The 27,415-nt window shown below is 50.4% G+C and overlaps 4 protein-coding genes and 1 long non-coding RNA gene across 16 annotated transcripts in view; 3 read left to right on the forward strand and 2 right to left on the reverse strand.

The window, feature by feature from the left end:
• Positions 1–9,017: 9,017 nt before the first annotated feature.
• Positions 9,018–11,271, reverse strand: mmachc (metabolism of cobalamin associated C). 2 transcript variants are annotated; one of them, XM_078107860.1, is made up of 5 exons: positions 11,236–11,271; positions 9,972–10,169; positions 9,753–9,905; positions 9,484–9,660; positions 9,018–9,388 (listed from the first exon to the last, which is right to left on the reverse strand). In XM_078107860.1, exons 1-5 carry the CDS (start codon positions 11,254–11,256, stop codon positions 9,224–9,226), a joined length of 714 nt encoding a protein of 237 aa, XP_077963986.1. In that variant the 5' UTR covers positions 11,257–11,271; the 3' UTR covers positions 9,018–9,223. The 2 variants fall into 2 exon arrangements, with proteins under 2 accessions (XP_077963986.1, XP_040039813.2); XM_040183879.2 differs by lacking the exon at positions 11,236–11,271 and adding an exon at positions 10,367–10,507.
• On the forward strand, positions 10,069–17,363 carry LOC120823680 (uncharacterized). The gene is made up of 13 exons (XM_078107859.1): positions 10,069–10,188; positions 10,649–10,726; positions 11,367–11,443; positions 11,921–11,963; positions 12,070–12,224; positions 12,308–12,389; positions 12,755–12,908; positions 12,989–13,062; positions 13,159–13,199; positions 13,300–13,400; positions 13,525–13,589; positions 14,562–14,702; positions 15,568–17,363. Exons 3-13 carry the CDS (start codon positions 11,378–11,380, stop codon positions 15,693–15,695), a joined length of 1,050 nt encoding a protein of 349 aa, XP_077963985.1. The 5' UTR covers positions 10,069–10,188; positions 10,649–10,726; positions 11,367–11,377; the 3' UTR covers positions 15,696–17,363.
• A 130-nt stretch (positions 17,364–17,493) lies between these two features.
• On the reverse strand, positions 17,494–22,540 carry LOC120823683 (uncharacterized). Its single transcript, XM_078107858.1, has 4 exons — positions 22,148–22,540; positions 18,942–19,727; positions 18,412–18,569; positions 17,494–18,177 (listed from the first exon to the last, which is right to left on the reverse strand). The coding sequence occupies exons 1-4, from the start codon at positions 22,215–22,217 to the stop codon at positions 18,133–18,135; spliced, it is 1,059 nt and encodes a 352-aa protein (XP_077963984.1). The 5' UTR covers positions 22,218–22,540; the 3' UTR covers positions 17,494–18,132.
• On the forward strand, positions 18,124–20,700 carry LOC144411378 (uncharacterized). The gene is made up of 3 exons (XR_013468539.1): positions 18,124–18,229; positions 18,421–18,792; positions 19,840–20,700. It is a non-coding gene; the product is annotated as an uncharacterized LOC144411378 (long non-coding RNA).
• Positions 22,541–23,531: 991 nt separating the features above from the next.
• The window catches only part of LOC120823684 (importin-13-like), a 19,487-nt gene continuing 15,603 nt past the window's right edge, over positions 23,532–27,415 (forward strand). For 2 of the 11 annotated variants that reach the window (XM_078107818.1, XM_040183881.2), the window contains exons 1-4: positions 23,533–23,747; positions 24,061–24,147; positions 25,869–25,994; positions 26,222–26,578. In XM_078107818.1, coding sequence (XP_077963944.1) covers positions 23,727–23,747; positions 24,061–24,147; positions 25,869–25,994; positions 26,222–26,578 — 591 coding nt within the window. In that variant the 5' untranslated portion in view covers positions 23,533–23,726. Of the gene's footprint in view, positions 23,748–23,983; positions 24,148–25,868; positions 25,995–26,221; positions 26,579–27,415 lie in introns of all 11 variants that reach the window. The other 9 variants (XM_078107822.1, XM_078107826.1, XM_078107823.1 and 6 more) reach the window with 6 other exon arrangements.

The following is a 27,415-nucleotide window of genomic DNA, read 5'->3' on the forward strand; positions in this document are numbered from 1 at the left end:
GGACAAACACTAAGTATACTGTTAATATATTGTTCAAAGGCTAACGTGTCCTCATAGGCTAACATGTCCTCATAGGTTAACATGTCCTCATAGGCTAACGTGTCCTCATAGGCTAACGTGTCCTCATAGGCTAACATGTCCTCATAGGTTAACGTGTCCTCATAGGCTAACGTGTCCTCATAGGCTAACATGTCCTCATAGGTTAACATGTCCTCATAGGCTAACATGTCCTCATAGGTTAACATGTCCTCATAGGCTAACGTGTCCTCATAGGCTAACATGTCCTCATAGGCTAACGTGTCCTCATAGGCTAACGTGTCCTCATAGGTTAACATGTCCTCATAGGCTAACGTGTCCTCATAGGCTAACGTGTCCTCATAGGCTAACTTGTCCTCATAGGCTAACGTGTCCTCATAGGCTAACGTGTCCTCATAGGTTAACATGTCCTCATAGGCTAACGTGTCCTCATAGGCTAACGTGTCCTCATAGGCTAACATGTCCTCATAGGTTAACATGTCCTCATAGGCTAACGTGTCCTCATAGGCTAACGTGTCCTCATAGGCTAACGTGTCCTCATAGGTTAACATGTCCTCATAGGCTAACGTGTCCTCATAGGCTAACGTGTCCTCATAGGCTAACATGTCCTCATAGGTTAACATGTCCTCATAGGCTAACGTGTCCTCATAGGCTAACGTGTCCTCATAGGCTAACATGTCCTCATAGGCTAACGTGTCCTCATAGGCTAACATGTCCTCATAGGTTAACATGTCGTCATAGGCTAACGTGTCCTCATAGGCTAACGTGTCCTCATAGGCTAACATGTCCTCATAGGTTAACATGTCCTCATAGGTTAACATGTCCTCATAGGCTAACGTGTCCTCATAGGCTAACATGTCCTCATAGGCTAACGTGTCCTCATAGGTTAACATGTCCTCATAGGCTAACGTGTCCTCATAGGCTAACGTGTCCTCATAGGCTAACGTGTCCTCATAGGCTAACATGTCCTCATAGGCTAACGTGTCCTCATAGGCTAACGTGTCCTCATAGGCTAACGTGTCCTCATAGGCTAACATGTCCTCATAGGTTAACATGTCCTCATAGGCTAACGTGTCCTCATAGGCTAACATGTCCTCATAGGCTAACGTGTCCTCATAGGTTAACATGTCCTCATAGGCTAACGTGTCCTCATAGGCTAACGTGTCCTCATAGGCTAACATGTCCTCATAGGCTAACGTGTCCTCATAGGCTAACGTGTCCTCATAGGTTAACATGTCCTCATAGGCTAACGTGTCCTCATAGGCTAACGTGTCCTCATAGGCTAACATGTCCTCATAGGTTAACGTGTCCTCATAGGCTAACGTGTCCTCATAGGCTAACGTGTCCTCATAGGTTAACATGTCCTCATAGGCTAACATGTCCTCATAGGTTAACATGTCCTCATAGGCTAACGTGTCCTCATAGGCTAACGTGTCCTCATAGGCTAACATGTCCTCATAGGTTAACATGTCCTCATAGGTTAACATGTCCTCATAGGCTAACGTGTCCTCATAGGCTAACGTGTCCTCATAGGTTAACATGTCCTCATAGGTTAACATGTCCTCATAGGCTAACGTGTCCTCATAGGCTAACGTGTCCTCATAGGCTAACATGTCCTCATAGGTTAACATGTCCTCATAGGCTAACGTGTCCTCATAGGCTAACGTGTCCTCATAGGCTAACGTGTCCTCATAGGCTAACGTGTCCTCATAGGTTAACATGTCCTCATAGGCTAACGTGTCCTCATAGGCTAACGTGTCCTCATAGGCTAACATGTCCTCATAGGCTAACGTGTCCTCATAGGCTAACGTGTCCTCATAGGCTAACGTGTCCTCATAGGCTAACATGTCCTCATAGGGTAACGTGTCCTCATAGGCTAACATGCCCTCATAGGCTAACGTGTCCTCAAAGGCTAACATGTTCTCACAGGCTAACACGAGCTAACCCCAGCGATGCACACATGAGGGATTCATTGATGCTAATGGGTGTTGTAGGATATTAGAAATAAACTGACGATCCGGTTCATAAAATTAATAAAATGCATATAGTGTCCACCAGAATACAGCCATGATTCTGAAATCAATAAAGTAATGACAATATTGTAAAACCCCTGTAATATTGAAAACTGTAATCAATACAATAATACCAATGTACAGTTATGATTGTATTTGATGTAATGGAATCAACTGGAATGCTTGCATGTAATACAACAACTGATTATGACTAAACTCCCCAGGAGACTCCCACAGGTGTGGACACTAACTTTCATCGGATCGGTATAAATACCTGCAGGAACCGTTGTTCTGGAGTTTGCTGGTGGAGGCAGCAGACGGGAACTATGGGGGGTCAGAGGACCCCGTGGAGACCAGCGGCTCCTCAGCTGAGATATTCTTTTTTACCACAACACCATCTCTTTTATTAAATACATTTGATTTTAACCTTTCGACATGCGATGCCCTTTTTTTTAAACACAAGTGTCCATCCTCGGGCAGCCGCTCACTCATCCATCTGCCTCCACAACCAGAGCCGATTGGCTGCGGGGAGCTTCTGAGGTAGAGGGCTGGTTAATTATGTTAATCCACAAAACTCATAAGGAGGCGGGTTTATAAAAAAAACTAGAACCGCTGTGGCTTAGAGAGAATGTGAGGAAACAGCTGAGTGGGTTCAGAGCGTGAGATCCTCTCCCATGGAGCCAGCATCACATTCTTCATTCATCCCACTAAAACATGAATATTAAGCCTTAAACTGGACTAAACTGGGGGTGAGAGAACTTCTCCTCCCCCACTCAGCTCCTGCTGCTGGCCTTCAGCCTTCTTCATGTCTGTGGGCGGATGGGCTTCTTCTTTTTCATCTCTGCCTAAAAACAGTACACACTTATTTTTGGGAGCCTAGTGAGACTTTTCATCTGTCCAAACATATGATTCTTTATCTAAACAATCAACACCCAAACGACAGCTTAGACCAGATTCCAGGATGATTTATTCATGTACTATCCAACACAAAATAATTCAGTGAAGCTCATTCTGTAACACAACAATCAGATAATATGGCCGACATTAAGAACCCAACCCGAGCAATCCTTCCTCAATCATCTCCTCTCAGGGATCAGGAGTCTGGGGGACTCAAGTAGTCCACCAGTACACATGCAGCATCATCTGCCGTAAAGCCCTCACATCAGCACAGGAAAACCTCCCCCAAAAAAGCTTGGATGGGGAATAAAGGGAAGAAACCTCAGTGAGAACGTCAGAGGAGGATCCATCTCCTGATGGACAGACTACATTGATGTCACGTGGACAGAATGAACAACGTAAAAGATGCACAATACATTCCTACGACAAATGCTGTAAATATTGTGAATAATTGCGAGTAGTAAGCCGTGTGTACGGCCAGCATCAGATACATAAAGAGGAAGGAAAGAGAGGATGAAAAAGGCCCAGGGAGGAGGGGAGACAGGAAAGATGAAGTATGTGAGGGAGTGTGATTAACCCTCCTCTCTGCAGCAGCAGAGAACTACGCAGAAAGCCGGAGGAGCATGAGGGCAACGGGCGAGGGGAGGAGATGCAGAGAGGGAGGGAGCCTTGTATTGTAAAATGTCTTTCATTTATATGTATTATCTGAAAAGTGTTGTTTGAATAATCTGCAGAAGATTCAGAAAGAACAGAAACACCTCAATGCTTCATCTGGAGAACAGCCTCCTCTAGAGGAGGAACATGAGAATACAGCTGCTGCTGCTGCAGAGCCGCTCACCCAGACAGCTGCAGGAGGAGGAGGATGAACTTAACACAACAGAAGTGGCTCAATAACTTCACCTTTAGAGGCTGTGGGAAGATTGAGAATTGATAAAAGAACTGGTCATGCAGTTTGACATCACCTCTGAGCAGCCTGCTCAGCACACTGCTTCTACTTCTGTCTCTCCAGGACTTCAATATCTTATCCTTTTATGTGAAGACTACTATGTTTTTGTAACAGGTTGGTCCTCTGGGGGGGTCTTGGAATGACGGGCACGAGGCAGTCAGGTCCATTGTAAATGGTTTTTTATTCGTATTTCCATACAAACACACACAACAACAACACCGGCTCCAGCCTCCTCGCCTCGCTCCCCTGCTGTCGCCGGATCTCTCCTACTTAAGAGAAGTATATTGATTACTGATTCACATCAGCTGAGGCCAATTGCCTCCCCCGGCACCGTTCCCTGAACCACTCCCTTCTCAGTCCCCCCCTGCAGCTGAGCCAAAACCACGCCCGCCACCACATACCCCCACCGCCCGACTTAGGCCGGGGAGCCATCCGGCCGAACCTACTCCCCCCCCTCGCCCTCGAGAGGGCGGGAGAGGAAGTCCGCCACGACCATCTGCGCCCCCGGCCTATGGACCACCTTGAAATTAAAAGGCTGTAGAGCCAGATACCACCGAGTGATCCGGGCGTTAGCATCTTTCATGCGGTGGAGCCATTGGAGCGGGGCGTGGTCCGAACAGAGGGTGAATGAGCGTCCCAGGAGGTAGTAGCGTAGGGAGTCGACCGCCCACCGGATGGCCAGGCACTCCTTCTCTACTGTGCTGTACCTGGCCTCCCTCTCGGCCAGCTTCCTACTGATGTACACCACGGGGCGGTCCACCCCCCCCACCTCCTGGGACAAAACGGCCCCCAGCCCCCTGTTCGACGCGTCGGTCTGCAGAATAAAGGGGAGAGAGAAGTTAGGAGTATGAAGGAGTGGTTCCCCACAGAGAGCCTGTTTTACCTTCTCAAACACCTGCTGGCACTGCTCCGACCACTGGACCGGATCTGACGCACCTTTCCGGGTCAGGTCGGTCAAGGGGCTGGTGAGGTCCGCGAAGCCGGGGATGAACCGCCTGTAATACCCCGCCAGCCCCAAGAACCGCCTCACCTCTTTTTTGGTCTTGGGCCGCGGGCAGGCCGCGATAGCAGTCGTCTTGTCCACCTGAGGGCGCACCTGCCCGCCCCCCAAGTGGTACCCCAAATACCGTACCTCCACCCGTCCAACCGCACACTTCCCCGGGTTGGCGGTGAGCCCCGCCCGTCCCAGCGCCTCCAGCACCGCGCCCACCTGCCGCACATGCTCCGCCCAGGTGGTGCTGTGGATAATCACGTCGTCCAGGTAAGCGGCAGCATATGCCGCGTGCGGACGCAGCACCCGATCCATGAGACGCTGAAACGTGGCCGGGGCCCCAAACAGCCCAAAGGGAAGTGTGGTAAATTGGTACAAACCGTACGGGGTGGAGAATGCCGTTTTCTCCTTGGACTCTGGCGACAGAGGAATCTGCCAGTAGCCCTTGGTTAAATCCAGTGTCGTGAAGAAACGTGCAGTGCCTAGCCGGTCCAGGAGTTCGTCGACCCGGGGCATTGGGTAGGCATCGAACCGTGACACGTCATTCACCCTGCGATAGTCCACGCAGAACCGTACAGATCCATCCTTCTTAGCCACAAGGACGATGGGGCTGCACCAGGCACTGTTGGACTCTTCTATTACCCCCAACTCCAACATACTCGCCAATTCCCTCCGAACCACTTCTTTCTTGTGTTCGGGCAACCTGTAGGGTCGGGACCTCACTGTCACGCCCGGGGGCGTCTCGATACTGTGAACTATGAGGTCGGTCCGGCCTGGCAAGGGAGAGAACACATTAGCAAACCGCTCCTGCAACCTGGCAACGTCCGCCCTCTGGCTCTCGGAGAGATGAGCGTCTCGAGGGAGCGAGGTATGATTACCTGCTTTTGGAACCTCCGGCCCCAGCTCCTCCCCTTCAGATACCGCAGAGACCAGAGAGACGGACTCCACCCCCCTCCAGGCTTTCAGGAGGTTCAGGTGGTATATCTGTGTACCCCCGCCCCTGTCAGACCGCACCACCTCGTAGTCGACGTCCCCCACCTGCCGTGTGACCTCGAAGGGCCCTTGCCACTTGGCTAGGAGTTTAGAGTTGGAAGTAGGAAGCAATACAAGTACCTTTTCTCCCGGTGTGAATCGTCGCAGCCTGGCCCCTCTGTCGTACAGCCGTTGTTGTCGCTCCTGGGCCTGCAGCAAATTCTCTCGTGACATCTGGCCCAGTGTGTGGAGTTTTGCTCGCAGGTCCAGGACGTACTGGATCTCATTTTTGCAGGGGCTCGGACCTTCCTCCCAGTTTTCTTTAATCAGGTCCAGCACCCCCCGCGGCGTCCTGCCAAACAAAAGTTCAAAGGGAGAAAATCCCGTGGAGGCCTGGGGGACCTCCCGCACTGCAAACAACAGAGGGTCAAGCCAGTGGTGCCAATTACGTTCATCGTCGCTAATAAATTTACGGATCATGGACTTCAGAGTCTTATTCATGCGTTCCACCAGCCCATCTGTCTGCGGGTGGTACACGCTCGTACGAATGGACTTAATGCCCAGTAACCCGTAAAGTTCTCTCAGTGTGCGCGACATGAACGAGGTGCCCTGGTCAGTCAGAATCTCCTTAGGGATTCCAACTCGGGAGATGACCTGAAACAGAGCCTGCGCGACGCTCTTTGCAGAGATATTGCGCAACGGCACTGCCTCCGGATACCGCGTTGCATAATCCACGAGAACCAACACAAAGCGATATCCGCGTGCGCTCCGGTGAAACGGCCCGATGAGGTCCATGCCGATCCGCTCGAACGGGACCTCCACCAACGGCAGAGGACGCAACGGCGCCCTCGGAATGGCCGGAGCGTTCACTAACTGACACTCCGGGCAGGACGCGCACCGGCGGCGCACGTCCCCCCGGATGCCTGGCCAATAAAATCGGGTCATTATCCGGTCTAGCGTTTTCTCGTATCCCATGTGACCAGCCATCGGGTTATAGTGAGCCGCCTGGAAGATAATTTCCCGGCGGCTTTTTGGCACCAGCAACTGTGTGTTTTCCTGCCCCGTCTGAGTGTCACGACTCACTCTATACAGTCTGTCCCTAATCAATGAAAAGTGCGGAAATGACTGCGCTGCGTCAGGGCGCACCAGGTGACCATCAATACGTATCACTTGGTCGTAGGCTGAGCGTAGGGTATCGTCACGAGACTGTTCGAGTGGAAAATCTTCCATGGAGCGAAACTCTGGAGCCGGCGGAGTCTCTACAGGAGGCTCCGCTGGCTCCCCCTCCCCGTCTGCAGCGTCGGACGACCCCGCGTCACCGCTGAGCACAGCACACATCTCGCATAACCCTGTCGGTCGTGAACGCACCCCCGTAGCCCCGCCCATTAACTTACCAAACCCCGGCCAATCTGTACCTAAAATGACGGGGTGCGTCAGGTGGGAGCTAACCGCGACCTTCATTCTATGCTTTTTCCCCGCATATCTAATTTCCACCGATACCACAGGATACTCGTGAACATCCCCATGCACACACCTTATTCTCACCCGGTCTGCCTCCACCAATGCCCCCGGACGAACCAGGCTCTGATGAATCATAGACTGCGTGCAGCCCGAATCCACCATCGCCTGGCGTGTACCCCCCTGGATTCTTACCGGAACGCGGTACGTCGCTCCCGGACCGGGGGAGGGTGCCGGAACGCCGGCAACTCGGATCACCTGTCCCACCTCCCTCAGCGGGCACTCTCTCCGGAGGTGACCGAGCCGCCCGCACCTCCAACACTCCTGCCCCGGCGCTTGAGAACCTCTCTGGGGGTCGGGAAGGGTGCTCGAGTTCCCCGAGGTCGGTGGGTCGTGGGCAGGGGAAAAAGGCACCAGCCGCGGAGCCGGCCTGGGTCGCGGCGCAGCTCCTGGTCCGGCCAACGCTGGCGAATTCTCCCAGTCACTCTGCCCGTTGGGATGCACCGCCAGATGGTCCTCCGCCAGGGTGATGGCTGCCTCCAGGGTCGTCGGACGGTGGCACCGGACCCACGCCGCTGTCCTGGCCGGGAGCCCCTCCCCGAACTGCTCCAGCACCACTCGCGTCAACACCCCTTGGACGCCTCCAGCGCTGTCTGGCTGCAGCCACCTCGTGGCGGCATCTCTCAGCCGCTGGCCGAACGCGAACGGGCGGTCCCCGGGCCCCAGCCTGGCTTCGCGGAATCGCCGGCGGTGGTCTTCCGGCGACAGCCCCAGTCTGTCCACCACAGCCTTTTTAACGGTGGCGTAGTCACGCCGCGCCGCCGGTGGCAGCCCCATGGCCGCGATCTGCGCCTCCCCGGTCAGGAGAGGTAAAAGCCGGACCGGCCACTCCCCCCCTGGCCAGCCGCACGCCTCCGCCGCCGCCTCGAAGGTCTCCAAGAATGACTGGACGTCGTCGTCCCCAGTCATTCGCTGCAGCGTGAGCCCGGCGAACGCAGCGGATCTCTGCGTCAGCGGCGCGGCCGCGGGCTGCGGCACCAGCTGTTCCAGCGCCCGGGCCTGTCTCTCCACCTGGGCTTGGAGCGCCGCCAGGAATTGCCGGTTAGCCTCTGCCTGCTCCTTCTGGACGGCCGCCAGCTCTCCGATCATCTGGCCGAGCGCCACAAGCGGTTGGGTCGGCATCCCCTGCCGGTGTCCGTCAGCCGTCATTTCCTCCCCCCAGCCAAGTTGGGCGCCACTGTAACAGGTTGGTCCTCTGGGGGGGTCTTGGAATGACGGGCACGAGGCAGTCAGGTCCATTGTAAATGGTTTTTTATTCGTATTTCCATACAAACACACACAACAACAACACCGGCTCCAGCCTCCTCGCCTCGCTCCCCTGCTGTCGCCGGATCTCTCCTACTTAAGAGAAGTATATTGATTACTGATTCACATCAGCTGAGGCCAATTGCCTCCCCCGGCACCGTTCCCTGAACCACTCCCTTCTCAGTCCCCCCCTGCAGCTGAGCCAAAACCACGCCCGCCACCACAGTTTTATATCATAGGTTTTCTGAAATGTACTGTTATATGATATATGTCAATGAAGTCTAACCTAACGTTACATTTGGTGGAATTTTCAGAGAAATCTACAGAAGTGTATAAACAAAGCAGTGAAATAAACAACTAAATGACTTTTTTATGTGTTTCGAAATCAAACCACTGGATACATTTATTTTGTATTTATTGTTTTTTTAATGGCTTCACTTTAAAATAAAGTGAAGTCCGTCTGGAGATAATGTGGGTTGTCCTGTTGATACTCAGACACAAAGTGCATTATCTAAATATATAATATCAGAACATGAACCACATCACAAGCAGCTCATGTTCATATGAAAGTCCCTGAAGAGGTTCTCTTAAATGTTCCTCTGAAGCTCAGCAGACGCCCTCTGTGCAGGAAGCAGCTGCTTGGCTTCCTCTGGACAGGAAGCCCCAGGTCCTGAGCAGAGCCACGCGCTGAGCAGGACGGGTGGAGAAGTAGTCCTTCTGTCTCTGAGAGTAGACCTGAACCGGAGGCACGACGTCTCTGTAGCTCCAGTCCTGAGGATGATTTATTGTCAGTATAATAATCATCACATAATCATAATCAAGGTGTGTACAGTACGGCCGACCCTGCTCAGGCCGTGAACGTGTACCTGCCAGTGGAGGTTAAAGGCCTCCAGGAGCTGGATCCTTCCCTCTCTGGAGGGCACACAGTCTGGAGGATCTGGCTGTAGCATCTCAGAGTCCACCGTCACCCCCCCAAACACCAACAGCGCTCTGATTGCAAACCAGCCCCCGAACCTTGGGTGCACACACACTCCAAACATCTTCTGCAAGTGGCAGATGAGGGGAGAAAGAGGTGTAAAATCCACGGACACACACACACATTTATATATGTTGTTGATGACACGTAAGCGCTGACTTTGTGGCCCCAGGGCTGCTCCCTGACGTCCGCCTGCTGGTAGTAGAAAGCTGCTCCGCACACGTGGGCTGCAGTCTGAGCCAGAAACCTGGGCTTCCTGCTGGGCAGCAGCTCGTAGTCGTAGCTCACCTCCACCTCGGTCCCTGCGAAACACTGAGGAACACTGCAGAATTAACCAGGGCTCGGAAGCTGAGCAGGTCCATGTGAGCCTCTCGTTACCCGGGCCACAGCAGAGGAGACGCAGTGTCGGACACACTGGTCCACCGGGTCGGACAGAGACTGGCAGTCCGCGTCCTCCACGAAGGGCAGGAAGGCTTCTTCAAACATGGCCGGAGTGCTGAGCACCAGCACGGCCAGGCGGTCGTCCCGGTGACCGAGGCGCAGGGAGGGAGGCAGCACCGCGTTGTACCAGCCGACCTGAGGGCGACAAACAACGGTACGGAGGCTGCATTGTTCTCGCTCTATGGAGGGGACAATGCAGGACAATGTCCTCCCGCTGTGGAGAGACGTACTGGTTTATGTACTGATGTTCTGTGACGGTGGCTTTATTCAATTATATTACAACATTTTAAGAACATCCTGCTTTCATTAGAATTGAATTAGTCCCGCAATACCTTCAGAGGATGTATTTCAAATCCCAATTTTGCTAAAAGCTCTTCTAATCGTAGTTTAATATCCTCCACATTGGACGTGGAAGCCGCCATTTCTGCGTTTCAATACAAAGCGGTGTGTTGTGGGAAATGTAGTTCTTTGGTTCATTGTTAACGAGTATAAATCGATTTACTATCGAACGATTGCATGAATGAACAGAATAACAGTTTTGTAGAAATTCTGATGAAGCGCTCCGTTTATTTTTATATAAGAGAACAAAAACGATGTACTACATTTCCCAGCAGGCGTCTGTGACGTCACACGCGATCACGTCCTGCTGCTCTTATTGGCTGGCGGATTTAAAAGTGGAGCCGAGGTTTTATGTGAGTAGCCACCTAACGTAGACATTAAATACTCAAATGTTTATTAAATGTAATGTTCACCTTGAAATATCAAGAATGATTCACAACCAATAAATTAACGTAACGATACGAAGGTAAAAGTCCCCGTAAAGCTGCTGCTAACTGTAATTAGCTCACGATAGCGTAAACGTGAGCCGTTTAACGTTAGCTGCTCGTCCTTTACGTTATCTGGATGGTTCGTGTGTCTCTGGCGTTTGAGAGCCAGTCTGATCTTTAAAAGCTGAAGAGATTCTGCTCTTCACTGCTCCTCTGTCTTGTCTTTGGTTCCTCACTGGTTCTCACCGATCACCTCACTGCTCCTCTTTGCGTTCTCGCTGGTCCTCTCCGGTTCCTTGTTGGTTCCTCACTGCTTCTCACTGCTCAATTAAAGTTCTATGTAGACGGCTAAACTGTGGGCTAGAGGAACCACACACTTTGACATTAGTGAAAATGCATTCGATGAGATTTCAGACCAGAACAAACCCACTGACCTCATTCTGAAGTTGATTCATCACATCATCTGTCGTTTCACAGCTCGGTGTCTCATCCCTCGCTGGTGTGTAACTTTTCATCCACAAGTTTTGCTAAATGTTTATTAGAGCTAACAATTGTTCCTCTGTAGTCCATCTGAAGATGAACTGGGACCACGAGCTGAGCTCCATCCTGTCGGGAGCAGAAGGGAGCGTCTCCAAGATGCGGGTGAGTAGATCCTCAGTCCGCCTCATGTCTGCTGCATCCTTATGATGACGCATTCGGCGTCATGCGTCACTTCGGCTGCGCCGGTACGTCGAGGGACGCAGCCCTCCAGGCGACGGTTTGGAGGACACGTCTGATCCATCCTAATCGGCCCAGCGTATCCCATCATGCAGTGGGGCTGACATGGATTTAATATTCAGGACGAAGGCAGGTGGTTTGGGAGGTGAAGCATATCCTCCTAACGTAAATGAAACAAGAAGAAGACTATTAGGTTTTAAGACTTCTCCTGTCAAGCGCAGCGGGTTGCTACGGGAGCGGCAGAGAAGCTAATGACGCAAACAGGAAGTGCCCCATCGGACAGACCGTCCGCCTATGTGGTCTTTGGAGGATCCGGCCCATATAGACCACTTATACATGAAAAAGAAACTTGATGTGTGGATCTGACGTTCTCCCACCTGAACGTTTTCTATGTTTCCTCAGGAGCGACTGACCTCAGCAGGGAACCTTCCCGGAGCAGCAGCACGTGGGTGACCTTTAGTGTTGCCTTGTGAATGTGATTGAAACCTGTGTGACCTCTGGCCTCACAGGGAAGGTCAGATCAGCAGTGACCGAGGCTGTGACACCTCCAGGTCTGTTTCCCGCCACGGAGAGGATTCCTGATTCAGACTCGGTTCCTCCTGCTCTTCCTCTTCGAGCCTCCCCCCTCCGAATCCCCGCCCCGCCGCTCGGCGTTCAATGGTCCGACCTGGCTGCTATTCAATCACAGCTTCAGATCCAGAGCCAGGTGTGTGGAGGTTTACCTGAGATCCAGGAGCTCCCACAGAGCAGTGCTTTTATCGTTCACTCCGTTCCTGATGTGTTGTGAAGGCGATCGAGTCTCTGACCCAGAAAGTCCACGAGGGGGAGAGAGAGAGGCACTTTCAACACCGGCTCATCCAGGCGCTACAAGGTGATCCACCTGGGACCTTTACCATCAGTCACCATGGTAACCTACCTGAGGTTGATGATCCTAATGATGCCTTCAGATTCCAGATATTTATTATCATGTGCACAGTTTAACAGGTTACTCAATGACATTCCATGTAGCTACAGATCTAAAAGAGTGAAATAAACAAAAAGTAGAACACATAAAAAAATACTTATTTACACAAACTAAAGAGCAAAATATATAAACCATGTCAGTCACAGATTAGTGTGTCCTTTAGGAGACCAAAAGTGTCCCTTAGCCTTTAGCTTCCCTCTGAAGCGTCCTTAAGGAGGCTTGAAGGAGACCATGCGTCTGGTTTCCTCACACTAACAGCTCTTCTCCTCCAGAGGAGGTGCAGGAGCTCAGGGAGAGAGAATCCAGGAGGGAGCCTCCAGGAGCCTTGAGGACCATGGAGCAGTGGAGGAGGGAGGTGGGGCGTGAGCTCAGCAGTCTGCGGGGCCACATCAGCAGAGTCACGTTGCTAGGAAACCCGGAGGAGAGGTGCATTATGGGGGGTTGGAAGGTGACATTTTCATGTAAGGTCTGCAAATAAAAAAAGTAGTCTTCTTTGTTTTCTTCAGTTTCTCTGCAAAGCTCTGCAGAGAAGAACTGGAGCTCCTGAGCAGAGAGGTGGACCAGCTGAAGACGCACCTGAGTGAGTCACCTGCACACGCCGTATCCGAGCCGCAGGACCACGCGTGTCCTCAGCCCAAAGACACAACCTCAGACACGTCTTTTCTCCTGTTGACAGGCAGGCAGCAGCAGGAGGAAGGGGGAGGGGCCAGGAGCAAGGTACGCACGCACGCACGCACGCACACACACACACACACACACACACACACACACACTGTATAAGCAGCTTGTGTCTTATTATCTTTTGTTGCTTTGACAGATTCTGGAGGAACTGATAGAAAAGAACACAACTCTCAGCGCTGATCTGCTGAAGATCATCTCCCAGTGTTCTCATACACAGCACCAGCTAGATCAGATCAGGTGTGTGTGTGTGTGTGTGTGTGTGTGTGTGTGTGTGTGTGTGTGTGTGTGTGTGTGTGTGTGTGTGTGTGTGTGAAAACATGCATACAACATATGAAAACAACATCAAATGTGTCTACAACAGAACTTGTGTGTCAGAACTGAGAGACGTGGTGAAGAGACTCGTCATCAAAGAGCATCAGACGTCAGGTACGTGCTGCACACACACACACACACACACACACACACAAACACAATCATCTAACTTCATCAGTTGACTACTGACATTACCATGATTATTGACCCTATTATAGTAATCTTAGTTTCTTGAGATGTTATTGTGGGAGCTATTATTTAGTTATTCTTAAACATTATTGTTTCATTTCTTCGGTTGATATAATATTAAGATTGCTTACTCTGTTCATGTAGTACAATTCAGTTTAATCATTTTTTGTGACCAAGTATGCATAGTTGGGTTAATTGGACCACTAATTGGTTGGGTGATACTGTGGGCACCTAGAGGTTACTGAGGGCAGCTCTCGGACCAGCATGCACCTGGTGACATATAGTCAGAGCAGCAGGGCGAGCAGCCACAAGCCAGTTGTATGTGTTTGTTGCCTCCTTTGAAATAAAGTGATGCAAACCAAAGGGACGGATTGCCTGGACAACGTTGCTGCGTGAGAGAAACCGACCAGCAGGTTTATCAGTGGCCCTTTGATGCAGAATTCTATTGGTCCCAAAGACAAACGGCCACTACAGTTATGTTTAAATACAATATATAGTGTTGTGGCGGAACGTGGCGTGGTGGTCAGCACTATCCCCTCACAGCAAGAAGGTCCTGGTTTCACTCCGCCCAGTGGCCTTTCTGTGTAGAGTCTGCATGTTCTCCCCGTGTCTGCATGGGTTCTCTCCAGGTTCTCCGGCTTCCTCCCACAGTCCAGAGACCTGCTCTGGATCAGGTTGATTGGGGACTCTAAATTGCCCGTAGGTGTGTGAATGTGAGTGTGAATGGTTGTGTGTCTCTGCGTTAGTCCTGCGATTGGCTGGCGACCAGTCCAGGATGAACCCGTCTATCGCTCGAAGTTGGCTGGGATGGACTCCAGTGACCCTGCGTGCAGGATGAGCGGTTTGACAATGGATGGATGGATATAGAGTTGTACTGTTTTTGTTTCTATGGTTCAGAAGATTCACGGCTCCTTACCCACCACGGCGTAGGGGTCAGGGGTGAAGAGGCGGAGTCAGACTTGGAAGACTTCAGCCCAACCCCAAGCCTGGCTGAGGTCAGCTCAGACGATCTGTCATGGCTGGGTGACAAAGACGCAGGTGAGGACAAATGTACAAGGTACCAGGTTACATTTACTAGGGCTCAGGTACACGAGGTCTCAGGTACACGAGGGCACAGGTACACGAGGGCACAGGTACACGAGGGCTCAGGCACACGAGGGCACAGGTACACGAGGTCTCAGGTACACGAGGTCTCAGGCACACGAGGGCTCAGGCACACGAGGGCTCAGGCACACGAGGGCACAGGCACACGAGGTCTCAGGTACACGAGGTCTCAGGCACACGAGGTCTCAGGTACACGAGGGCTCAGGCACACGAGGGCTCAGGCACACGAGGGCTCAGGTACACGAGGGCTCAGGTACACGAGGGCACAGGTACACGAGGGCACAGGTACACGAGGTCTCAGGCACACGAGGGCTCAGGCACACGAGGGCTCAGGCACACGAGGGCACAGGCACACGAGGTCTCAGGTACACGAGGTCTCAGGCACACGAGGTCTCAGGTACACGAGGGCTCAGGCACACGAGGGCTCAGGCACACGAGGGCTCAGGCACACGAGGTCTCAGGTACACGAGGGCACAGGTACACGAGGGCTCAGGTACACGAGGGCACAGGTACACGAGGGCACAGGTACACGAGGGCACAGGTACCAGAGGGCTCAGGTACACGAGGGCACAGGTACACGAGGGCACAGGTACACGAGGGCTCAGGTACACGAGGGCTCAGGTACACGAGGGCTCAGGTACACGAGGGCTCAGGTACACGAGGGCTCAGGTACACGAGGGCTCAGGTACACGAGGGCTCAGGTACACGAGGGCACAGGTACACGAGGGCACAGGTACACACGAGGTAAACACGCTCTGAGAGAGAGAGACTCTGAATGTTTGCTCTTCATCTCCTCCAGCTCCTCATCAGAAGCCTGGAGTGAGTCTCAGCGTTCAGTCCAGACGGAGCAACTTCACAGGTCCGGGATCAGATCTTGATGATGATCTTCTGGATCCAGGGTCTGACCTAAGTGTGGATGACCTCTGACCTTTGCGAACAGGTGACTGAAGGATTCCCAACATTTCTTCTGGCTTGAAATGATGTAGTTATGTGATCAGAACTGAAGCAGCCATGTGGATCCTCTTCCCTCTGGGGTCTCCAGAGGAAGGAAAGACATTTAGGTTCTACACACCTGACGGAGTCAGCACCAGTGTGTTCGCTCCACCCTTGTGAGACTGAGGCTTTCTGCTCCGCCCTCTTGGCGCCAACTCCTTTATTTACACAAAGTCCCCAACAAGGCTGAAGAAGTCAAATCCCTCGTATGTCTGTGATATTATTCAATGTTTCCTAGTTCCTCGTTATGTAATCAGTGGCATAAATGGTTAGGCCATGGAAAAGGCTAGGCGAAGCTAGCTGCTAGGCTAAGCCAGCTGCTAGGCGGCTTCTATCCATGCAGTCTGCAGAGGACCACCACTGTGTCCTTCAAAGACACGTGGAAACGTCCTGCTAAATGTGGGAGATTGTTGGTTCTTCAAACACGTCAAATGAAGGAGAGTTAATTCATTTAAACATTTATTAAGAGCGATTATTGAATTTCTATTAAAAGCCCAAATGTTGGTTTGGATAAGATGAACCGACCGGTGATGAGGGAGTCCTAAAGCTGCACGGTGGAGGAGGGGGGGGTCACCGAGCATCATGGAGACCAAGGAGCTCACCAAGTAGCTGAAAGTATGAAGATGTCCCAAGCTTTGAACATTTCACGCAGAACCATAAAATCCATCATCACAAAGAATACAGCACAAGCACAAACCCACCAAGAGAAGGCCGTCCACCCAAAGTGAGCAGACAAGGAGGAGATGAATCAGAGGTGCAACCAAGACGCTCATGGGAGCTCTGGAGGAGCTGCAGCTGAGCAATAATCTGTCCTTTATTGAAGAGTGGCAAGAAGAAAGACTTGAGACTGGGGCGGAGGTTGGTCTTCCAGCCGGACACCGACCCTCAACATACCGCATCAAATTCACATCAAAGCATGTTCATGGTTAAGAACCGGTCAAAGAACCAAGAACACATCTCAGTCCCATTGGAATCTATAGCAACATTTAAATGACGTCGCCATCCAATCTGAGAGCATCAGGGAGGATGGTGAAACATCTCCATCTGTATGTATAACGCTGGACGCATTGCTCTTAATGTGCCGGTAATGATGGTAAATGATGGTTGTAGCTGGTTGTCATCTACGCTCCACTACGGTTATAAAGGTGGCGTTTGTGTTTTGACAACGTTTTATCTCATAATTTTGACTTTCTATCCCCTTACATTACTGCGGAAATGTTGTGTGAATGCATCACTCCAGCCAATCCAAAGACGGGGTTTGTAACCAATGAGGTAGAGACCATGGTGACTGGCTCCGCCCCCTTACTGTCAAAAAGAACAACAGCGAGCGCGTAGAAAACTCCTTCGAGCGCGAGCAGAGACTAACCTCGCGAGCAACGAAGTTCATCATGTCACGGAGATTCACGTGTTTTTCTATTCTCTGTTAAATATGTTGCAACTCTGGAAACATTTTCTTCTCTTTGATTTAACCCTTTGTGCCAAAGGAAGCAAAACCACTTACTGATCATTTTAGCATTTGTTCTTTCATTTGTTTTATTTTGTCAGGTTGTCATCGTGTTACATTTTATGCGTACTATTAAACAATAATTGATACTTTTTTAATCAACTTTAACACTTATGCATTCAGGGCCATTTTAACGCTTTTAGAAATCTGAAATGTCTCATTTAGAACTGGACGTACGGACAGAAATATCTTCATTCATCAGTGAAGAGCAAAGAAATGACTCCAACGTTGTATTTGAGTTTTCCTTTAATATCTCAAAGACTGATCTTCTGTCTCCTGACAGCACAGAAGCCTTCAGTCATGTAACATCAATGACCTCTAGCAGCGTTACACATGTTACACACGTGACCCGGCTCAGGGCTCCCTGTGTGATGTCATCATCAGTAGAAAGCTCAGCGGCTAATGTTGAAACACGTCGGAGCAGCATTATATATTATATATATATTTTATTGTCTATAGCCTAGAATGACAACCACAGTCTGTACACATGCGACATCCTCTGTCCCGAACGAGGCCCCCGAAGTCACTCACGGGACACGTTGCGATCAGAAGAACGACTTGTTTTCCTCTAAAGTCGTCTCTGGTTCCATCTTCTGTTCTTTTAGAACTTTTGACTTCTAATGATGAGCCAGACCTCATGTACGAGGAGAAATTCTATAATCCCCCCACCCCCGAAGATGGTTGCCTACAGACCTCACGCAGGAGGTCATACCCCCCGGAGATGGCTGACCAATAGAAGCTACTAAAGCCACTAAAACAGACTCCAGATCAGAAGCAGAACGTCTTGGTCTCCTGCAGCCTCCTTGCACAAGTCTTCTCACGGTTACCCAGAATCCTCTGTTTGGTCGGATGTTTCAGGGTTCCCAGTCAGTAGCTGTACATGGACAAAGGTGTGTCCTCCATCATGTCGTCCTGCACAGGTTGAGAACATAGCTGGTCAAAGTGACCCGTAGGTCAGGAGAAGGTAACATTGATATTGTTCTTTGAGTAGTAGAACTGCACAATGAATGAATGAGTGAGTGAGAGGGTTAATGAGCTAGTGAGTGAGTTATAAATCTCCCTCATGTTTCAACATGTGAACAGGAACTCTGTCTCTGACCGAACCAAATGGATTTAACCAAACCCCCCCCCCCCGCACACGCTCACCATCGGCAGGTCCTGCAGCCGGCGGAACTCGGGCTGGGCGTCTCTCTGCCGCAGTTTGAGGAAGAGGAGCAGAGTGATGATGACGGCGGTGATGATGAAGGCTGAAACCAGGCCGGCCAGCAGGGGGTCTAAAGTGGGGGGGTCATGGACCGTAGTGGCTGGAACACAAACACAGGAGAGACTCACGGTCTAAATAAAGACCGGATGTGTTTCATGCCCATCGTGTGTCAGCGTACACTCCCACTCGCCCCCCCCCCCCCCCATTCGGAGGAAGGCAGACAGAGCTTCATGCTTCATCGTCCTCTGATGGCAGGAGCTTCCCCCTCTGTGACGAGGGAGGACAGAGCCTTGTTGAGGCCCCGTGACCCCCCAGACAGAGAGGTAACTGTGCCGTGCTCGGTGGGGGGGGGGGGGGGGGGGTCTGTGTGTGTGTTGAGTCCTGTGCTGGAACACAAAGACACGTCTCTCTCGTAGTGGAGATGGAGGCAGGATGGATTCCCTCCCCAGCACAGACGACACGGAGCACTTACTGTCGTCCCTGACGTTGATCTGGGCGGGGCTGTGTGGGCGGGGCTTGGCCTGGGGCGGGAGGCTGCTTGGAGGGTTGCCGGCTTCGCTTGAAGCCTCTGGATGTCTGCGGGGTGGCGTAGTTCTTTGTTGGGGCGTGAGCGTCGGCGACTCAGAGCTGGGGGGCGCTGAAGACACGCTGGTGCTGGATGTGGTGTTGGGGGGGGTGGGGCCGGTGGTTTCCGGTTTTGGGGACTCAGCTGGTGGGGTGTTGTGGGTGGGCTGGTCCTGGTATGTTCTTATTGGTGGGGAGGTGGTGCGTGTGTGTGGATGTGTGGAAGTGGGAGAGGTGGGACGGGTAGGGGGAGGGGCTATTGGAGGTGTGTGTGGATGTGTGGAGGTGGGAGAGGTGGGACGGGTAGGGGGAGGGGCCATTGGAGGTGTGTGTGGATGTGTGGAGGTGGGACGGGTAGGGGGAGGGGCCATTGGAGGTGTGTGTGGATGTGTGGAGGTGGGAGAGGTGGGACGGGTAGGGGGAGGGGCCATTGGAGGTGTGTGTGGATGTGTGGAGGTGGGACGGGTAGGGGGAGGGGCCATTGGAGGTGTGTGTGGATGTGTGGAGGTGGGACGGGTAGGGGGAGGGGCCATTGGAGGTGTGTGTGGATGTGTGGAGGTGGGACGGGTAGGGGGAGGGGCCATTGGAGGTGTGTGTGGATGTGTGGAGGTGGGACAGGTAGGGGGAGGGGCCATTAGAGGCGGAGGTGTGGACTCTGGAGCAGAATCCTCAGAGGGAGAGAGGACGTTGGAATCTGTACAAAGAGAAATAATAACATGTTGTTCATTTTATTCAACTGCTCATGCTTATTTGACTCCGCCCACTAGTCAGCTGGCAGTTTATTTCCTGTTCATGATTTTATCCAGGTAGAAAGGCGTGTCCGCCCTGCACGCGGAGGCGCTGTCTAAGCCCCGCCTCCTCTTTGGACAACGAAAGCAGACAAGAGGACCGCGCGATCGACCAAATGTTGGTGACGTACTATGGAAGCAAATCACTGTCAAAATTCCAGAGCAGAAATCAGGTTGATGCGCGCGCGTCAATCAAACATCCGCGAGCAAAAGTCTGTCTCGCGCGATATTTGCTCGCTCGCGGAACGTGAACTTGCTCGGTAAAATGATGTCGGAATCTGTGAACATCTTGCTAACTGTCAATAGGGTTCGATAATTGTAAAGTGTAAATAATGAGCTCAGGCTCCGCCATAGTTCAAGTTGGTAAGACATCCACAGACTGACGCGTCGGGCTCCCTGTGGCGCTACGTGCTGCTGGTTGTTGAACCTACGCGTGCGTGTGTGTTTCCTCCACAGCGGCAGATGTTTTGTGCCTCGGTCACCTGATTCGTCACACATTCATTCTTACAACATATTGCTGAAAATGTTCAAAACCCATCACATATCCTTATTGTATAAGTGAGCACTACATCACTGCCACGTATGAAGAAATACATTGAAAATAGATTTATTAAAAGATCGCCTCCATCTGGAAGCTGGTTTGCGCTCTCGAATGTTGATAGTGATTTGCCGCCGTAATACGTTTATTTATGTGTAAAATGAACATTGCACCAAAAATGACCGCACTCATTTTCATATATTGTGCATAGATACTGCGCGTTTATTAGGGGCAAGCTGCTCGTTACTGCGAGACAAACACACAGACGTCAGCACAGGCAGCTTTTTATCCAAACAGCAGTTATTAAAACACTAGGTGTCGTTTATCTAACCCATTGCACTAGCATTTCATTTGACTTTATTTTATTACTTGTGCACTGTTGTCTTGTCTGTCTACTGTCGCGCACTAACCGCCAAGACAAATTCATTGTATGTTTGGCATATTTTGGTAAATAAATGTTTCCTGATTCCTGTGATCAGAGAGCAGCTTCAACGCGCTGTCATGTCACAGCAACTCCATGTTGTTTAGCATCGGGAGCTAAAGGTCGTGTCTCCAGGTCATTTAGGGCTCCAGAAGTTCCTCCTGAAAATGTATTGTAACGTTTCGTGTCAATAAAGAGCCAGGTTACAGTATGAATAAATAAAAGATGAATTTTGTTTTTTAGGCTTCATCCCGACGCACCAAACAGCCATCGAAGAACACACACATTGCTGGTTGCACCTGAATGCACCACTAACAGTAAGGAAAGCGCGTGTGGGCCAGCAGGGGGCAGCAGTCTGCATGAAAGCAGGGAAACCGCTGGAGGAACAAAGACTATTTCCATACTTCGCTTAGTTCCAGATCTCGGATGTCATGAAATTGATAATACGTTGGAAAGGGTGTTTGTCCTGTTTGGAGAGAGTTTGTTTCAGAAGAGTAGGACACAGCCCAAAAGCTCGGACCCTGACCTCCAGGGGGAGCCACTTAGCATTATGTCATGTGTGTAGCAGTAATATTCTTGTTTGCTGTGATGTCACAAGAGTTCTAACACAACGGCCGACTGAGCGCACACCAACACACTGGAACCTCCCACATCGATGTCACTTTAATAAAGACTCATTGCTCGGTTTCTCTGCTTCCTGTCGCAGTCATGATTTCCTGTTTCTGAGGGAAACCAGAGCTCTGTGTTGTGGTGTCATTACCGCTCGCTTACACACAAACACGCCTCCATCATCATTAGCTCACACACACACATCCGTTAGCACTGGAACTTGTACAAAAACAGAGGTGGAATAAAATGTAAAGAGACTGCAGCAGAATTTGGGCCTTGGTTTCCATTGTGCTGCAGTGGAGGTCAAAAGTCAAGTACTGGCGTAGTACGTTGTGTGTGCATGAGCGTGAATGTGTGTAGAAAAGCGCTGTTAAAGAGAATCAAAACACTGGCTATAAGCTCAGCTAAGCTAACCCTATACCCTGGCTCTAAGCTTAGCTAACCCTTACCTTAAAACCAACCCTTGTGCTAAGCTAAGCTAACGCACAATCACAGTGGACTGCTGCTCACATTAAACTGTCATTTATCTCCTCCAGAGGAACTCTGCTCTTCTTCTCTTTATTCATTTATACAGTTCTGTCCAATCGGGAAGAGAGAAGGAAACAGGCAGGAATAAAGTGTGTGTGTGTGTGTGTGTGTGTGTGTGTGTGTGTGTGTGTGTGTGCAGTACAGTAAACCATTTTTCTAGTAATTAATTTAGAAGCCAAATGTCAGGAGATGAAAATAACTCTGAATATGAATAATAAATCTCAACCTACCGTGATTGGTGGATCCAAAGTGAACAAGAAGCAGAGAACAAAGAACAACAAACACTTTAGTCTCCATCATCGGAGGATCAGATTCCCAACGAGTGTCCTCTGTCTCCCTGTCTGTGTCTCTCTGTCTCTGGTGTGTGTGTCTCTCTGTCTGTGTGGTGTGTCTGTCTGTTTGTCTGTGTGTCTGTCTCTGGTGTGTGTGTGTGTGTGTGTGCCTCTCTCTCTCTGTCTGTCTGTGTGTCTGTCTCTGGTGTGTGTGTGTGTGTGTGTGTGTGTGTCTCTCTCTCTGTCTGTCTGTGGTGTGTGTGTCTGTATGTGTGTGTGTCTCTCCGTCTGTCTGTGTGTGTCTTTCTCTCCAGCTGAGGACTTTCTAACTAACTGCAGACAGAAGCTCTCTCAGAGGGGCTGGAGGGCTGGAGGACCCCCCCCCCCCCTGCCACGTGTTCTGTTTAAAATAGTCCGTGTGTGTGACTCAGTGCAAAGACGCTTTTTCGGTAGAAAAACCGACACCTACAATCTAGGCGTTTTATACATTATACATATATTTTTGAATGTTGTTTCCCCCACTCATCCTACTCTGCTCTTTGTTTGTGTGGATAAATAAATTAGTAAGTAAAACCAAGTTGAAGTATATTGGACTCGATGTGGCTCTACTGTAATTTGATGTCGTCATCTGACCACGTGATGCCGCTGTGGCTCTATACGTTTAGAAAAGTGTTGAAACTACACATTATTGCACCACTTCTCGGAGTTTGGAGCGTCAAAAAGTCAAAAAGCGGAGTCGCTTTATTCCCCACCACGCAGATTAATAATAATTCATGCACCTTTGTGATACATGCTAACACAGAGCCGCATCTATTCCCCATATACGCGCTATATAGAAGGGGTCGGAAATACTTACAATGATTAAAGCATAATTTGGGAATCATGTTCAGGCGAATGTTATGATATAGCCTTTATATACATGATATACAGGTGTCACGCAGCAGGTGAGTGCTGCTGCTGTACACATCTGGATATGTGATTACCAAACAGAAACTGGGAAAATAGTCAATATCTGACTGAAGGTCGCCATTGAACCCTTCTGAACGTGCTATGGAAACATATGTCTGTGGACTAGATTATCTCCATTGTGTCTGTTAATAGCTTTGTTTGTTTTTTATTTAGTAAATAAAAAACATTTTCTAAAAGCTAAAGAGATTTTAGCCGAAAATGTGACGAAACGAAATTGAAACATAAGACAATAGCTTTCAATGTGAATCACTGAATATCCAACCCTAACTAACTAACTAATAGTACCCGTGACAATAATACAACAGTATATTCTAACGAGTTGCCAGCTTTTTGAATGCCTTTCACTTTTAATATTTAAGGTTATTTGTATGAAGGGTCATTACAAGGTTGCGATATTTCCCACAGAACCTGAATGTAGCACCAGAAACAACCCGCTGTGGGTGACGGAGGCAGAAAAGCGTCAGAGAGCCGCCGCATCGTCTCCTACCAGCACCGGACAACAAGGTGTGGAAACCTCGGCTCTTTTCACATCCGAGCGGCTAAACACGGAGACCACGTTGTTCCCAAGATGCTGTCTCACTCTGAACATGTTAGTATTTACATTCTGGCTCTTGAGAAGCGTCACGTTACGTGCGTGCGTTAGCTACGTTAGCTCTGGATATTAGCATAGCAGCGCAAGCCGTTGCTATAGTGTTAGCGTCAGCTAGCCTGCTTCTAAAAGAAGCGAGCTAACGTTAGCTTGCCGGTTAGCTTCTCATCCTGATAGCATCCTTTTTGATGCTATCTAGCTAACTACCCTACTTGAATCCAGCTGTTACTGTGCAGATGTTTCCGTAGATTTCGGCTCCCGGAGGTTCATGAGCGGCTCCTGAATGTGTTGCTACGCTTTGGTCGTTTGACAGCTCCGTATCACCGGAGACATGGAGGCTACCGGAAGGACCGCGGGGGCACCGGACGCGCTGGACTTCACGGTGGAGAACGTAGAGAAGGTGCGTACCCTGGTTAACCAACCCGATGGCGGGTTACCGACCAAAGGAGCTGCATCGCTAGAATCATTATCATATGTGATGTTTGTTTACAAGCCGTTAGCTCATCTGTCTGCATCGCTTTAAATTGATCCACATTAAATCCTCAACATTTAGAAATGAAGGTTGTTGTTGTTGTTAAATGCGCGTGTGGGTCTTGTTTTTCTCCGTTGGAATGGCGTGCGCGTGAGTTTGTGCTCTCTGGGCAGCGGGTCACTGTGATGGAGACAAAGGGGAGGACGGAGTCAGACAGGTGCTTCTGTGGAGGAGCGGGATGGGGCAGAGCATGAGGGAGGTTCTGGGTGGAGAAGGATGGCGATGTCAGGAGATCACATGATGAGTTCTGATCACTTTGTGATACAGAAGAAGATTATTATTCATGGTTCCATATCTGCAGGTGAAGGACGGGACGTTCTGTTATGGTTAAATTATGGCTCCTCTCACTGTTAAATGTATTCCTGTGATCATAAATCATTAGTTATGATGTACCTGATACTTTTACATTTAGCTGTTATTATGTTGTCACTTATAAACAATGGAGAAATCTCTCATCTGAAGACTGTTCCTAGTATTGTTTTAATGTTCAGAACAGAGTAATACTGATAAAAGTTCCCTTTAAGGCCGTGAGCACTTTGGTAGTTACACATTCAAAGTCCTTCCACGGTTTGGAACCAGACCAAAGGTTCGTTAGCTGTGGTACATAGGCGGTCTGGCTGGTTCCCATGAAGATGGAGGTGATGGATCCTGGCCCGGTAATTCTCTGGGTCCAATAGAACCTCTTTGTTGTGCGAGGAACAAAGAAACCCCTTGTGTTCTGAGCGGGTTCCTCTATGCTGCAGTCCCTCTGATCTAGAATCCAGGCTAGTAGGTGTTGAGTGCTACTGCAGCACCATAAGGAACCACATCACAGCCCTGGGTCGGCACCTTGCTCAAAAGCACTCTGACAAAGGTCTGTGTGGGGAGAGAAGAATGGTTAATCTAAGAATCCTAATTCTTAACATCTATCATTCTGCATTATTAACAATTTATTACAATATTTTGAAAACTCTACAGAGTAGCTTGCAGGTCTACCGAGGAGCTTGGCCGACTACTAAAGGGCTTGGTGGTCTAATAAAGAGCTTGGTGGTCTACTGAGGTGTTGGTAGAAGCTGGAGAGATGATTTCAGAGGGACGAGATGCATTACGATGGATATTATATTCTATATTATCGGCTACTTGACAGACGTGTAACCAGACTGAAGGTAGGACACGCACGTCCTTGTGTGTGTTATTGTCGCAGTAGGCATGACGTCCTGAGGGTTGTGAAGACCACTCGCGGAGTGGGACCTTCACACACACCGTTCATCACTCTTGGCAACGTGCTCTTCTTCTCTTCTTGATGTTGTCAACAACCGGCTGCCCACTCTCTTTCCCAAAGAGGTAGTTAGCTAGTTAGTGGTGCCTCTGGTTCTCTGTGTGTGTGTGTGTGTGTGTGTGTGTGTGTGTGTGTGTGTGTGACACACACACACATACATCACCTGATTAATCTGTACATACAGTATTTGTTGTTGACCAAATATTATAGTGCGACTATCTGTACACCCCCCCCCTATGAGAGCAGCTTCACTTCATACGGCTCCACAAAGCTCTTCCTCTCACGTGCTGCTCTTCGCTTGGTGCTGGACTTCTTCTCTCTTCTTCTACAGGCTCTCCACCAGCTGTACTACGACCCCAACATAGACAACAAGAACATGGCCCAGAAGTGGCTCATGCAGGCTCAGGTGTCTCCTCAGGCCTGGCAGTTCTGCTGGGCCTTACTGAGCCCAGAGAAGGTACAGTGTGTGCACTCGCACGCAAACACACACGCACACGCACACACACACGCAAACACACACACACACACACACACACGCAAACACACACTCACACACACACACACGCAAACACACACGCACACACACATATGCCCCGGGATTACACACAAATATCAAAAATAAATGATTGCACCCTGATATTGATCTGAATTTAAAGAGCACATGGACCCCATCTCCTCTCACAGGTACCAGAGATCCAGTACTTTGGAGCCAGCGCGCTTCACACAAAGATCTCCCGCTACTGGTCTGACATCCCCTCAGACCAGTACGAGTCTCTGAAGACCCAGCTCTTCTCCCAGATCGCCTGCTTCTCCTCCAGCTCCAAGATGGTGCTCACCCGGCTCTGTGTGGCATTGGCCTCTCTGGCCCTCAACACCATGCCGGAGGCCTGGCCCGGCGCCGTGGCTGAGATGGTGCGGGTGTTCCAGGAGGAGGGGGGAGGGGTGGACGGGCGGGCCCGCTGCCTGGCGCTGCTGGAGCTGCTCACCGTCTTGCCTGAGGAGTTCCAGACCAGCCGCCTGCCGCAGTACAGAAAAGGACAGGTGGGTCTGCACACAGCAGCTTGTGATGGCCACCAGTCTAGTGTTTAAGTCAGTCTAGGTCAATGGACGTCTACCGGAGATCACTAGATGTCCAGTAGGGATCTAGTAGATGTCCAGTAAGGATCTAGTAGATGTCCAGTAGGGATCTAGTAGATGTCCAGTAAGGGTCCAGTAGATATCCAGTAGGGATCTAGTAGATGTCCAGTAGGGATCTAGTAGATGTCCAGTAAGGATCTAGTAGATGTCCAGTAGGGATCTAGTAGATGTCCAGTAAGGATCTAGTAGATGTCCAGTAGGGATCTAGTAGATGTCCAGTAGATGTCCAGTAGGGATCTAGTAGATGTCCAGTAGATGTCCAGCAGGGATCCAGTAGATGTCCAGTAGGGATCTAGTAGATGTCCAGTAAGGGTCCAGTAGGGGTCCAGTAGATGTCCAGTATGGATCTAGTAGATGTCCAGTAAGGGTCCAGTAGATGTCCAGTAGGGGTCCAGTAGATTTCCAGCAGGGATCCAGTAGATGTCCAGTAGGGGTTCAGTAGATGTCCAGTAGATGTCCAGCAGGGATCCAGTAGATGTCCAGTAGATGTCCAGCAGGGATCCAGTAGATGTCCAGTAGGGATCCACTAAATGTCCAGTAGGGGTCCAGTAGATGTCCAGCAGGGATCCAGTAGATGTCCAGTAGGGATCTAGTAGATGTCCAGTGGGGGTCCAGTAGATGTCCAGTAGATTTCCAGTAGGGGTCCACTAGATGTCCAATAGGGATCTAGTAGATGTCCAGTAGGGGTCCAGTAGATGTCCAGCAGGGATCCAGTAGTTGTCCAGTAGGGGTTCAGTAGAT

The sequence above is a fragment of the Gasterosteus aculeatus genome, chromosome 8 (assembly GCF_964276395.1).
Source record: "Gasterosteus aculeatus chromosome 8, fGasAcu3.hap1.1, whole genome shotgun sequence".
Taxonomy (NCBI): domain Eukaryota; kingdom Metazoa; phylum Chordata; class Actinopteri; order Perciformes; family Gasterosteidae; genus Gasterosteus; species Gasterosteus aculeatus.

Bases quoted from the DNA above. Each gene is read 5' to 3' on its own strand.
- LOC120823683 (XM_078107858.1), bottom strand. From the start codon at position 22,217: ATGATGGAGACTAAAGTGTTTGTTGTTCTTTGTTCTCTGCTTCTTGTT. The intron at 18,570-18,941 runs GTAAGTGCTCCG...TTTGTGTTCCAG, and splicing joins GATCAACGTCAGGGACGACA to CCACTACGGTCCATGACCCC. The intron at 18,178-18,411 runs GTGAGCGTGTGC...CAACCTGTGCAG, and splicing joins GGCTGCAGGACCTGCCGATG to GACGACATGATGGAGGACAC.
- LOC120823680 (XM_078107859.1), top strand. From the start codon at position 11,378: ATGAACTGGGACCACGAGCTGAGCTCCATCCTGTCGGGAGCAGAAGGG. The intron at 11,444-11,920 runs GTGAGTAGATCC...ATGTTTCCTCAG, and splicing joins GGAGCGTCTCCAAGATGCGG to GAGCGACTGACCTCAGCAGG. The intron at 13,401-13,524 runs GTGTGTGTGTGT...TGTCTACAACAG, and splicing joins CACCAGCTAGATCAGATCAG to AACTTGTGTGTCAGAACTGA.
- mmachc (XM_040183879.2), bottom strand. From the start codon at position 10,456: ATGGCGGCTTCCACGTCCAATGTGGAGGATATTAAACTACGATTAGAA. The intron at 9,906-9,971 runs GTAACGAGAGGC...AGTGTTCCTCAG, and splicing joins TCTCCTCTGCTGTGGCCCGG to TGTTTCGCAGGGACCGAGGT. The intron at 9,661-9,752 runs GTCAGCGCTTAC...TGCCACTTGCAG, and splicing joins AGCAGCCCTGGGGCCACAAA to AAGATGTTTGGAGTGTGTGT.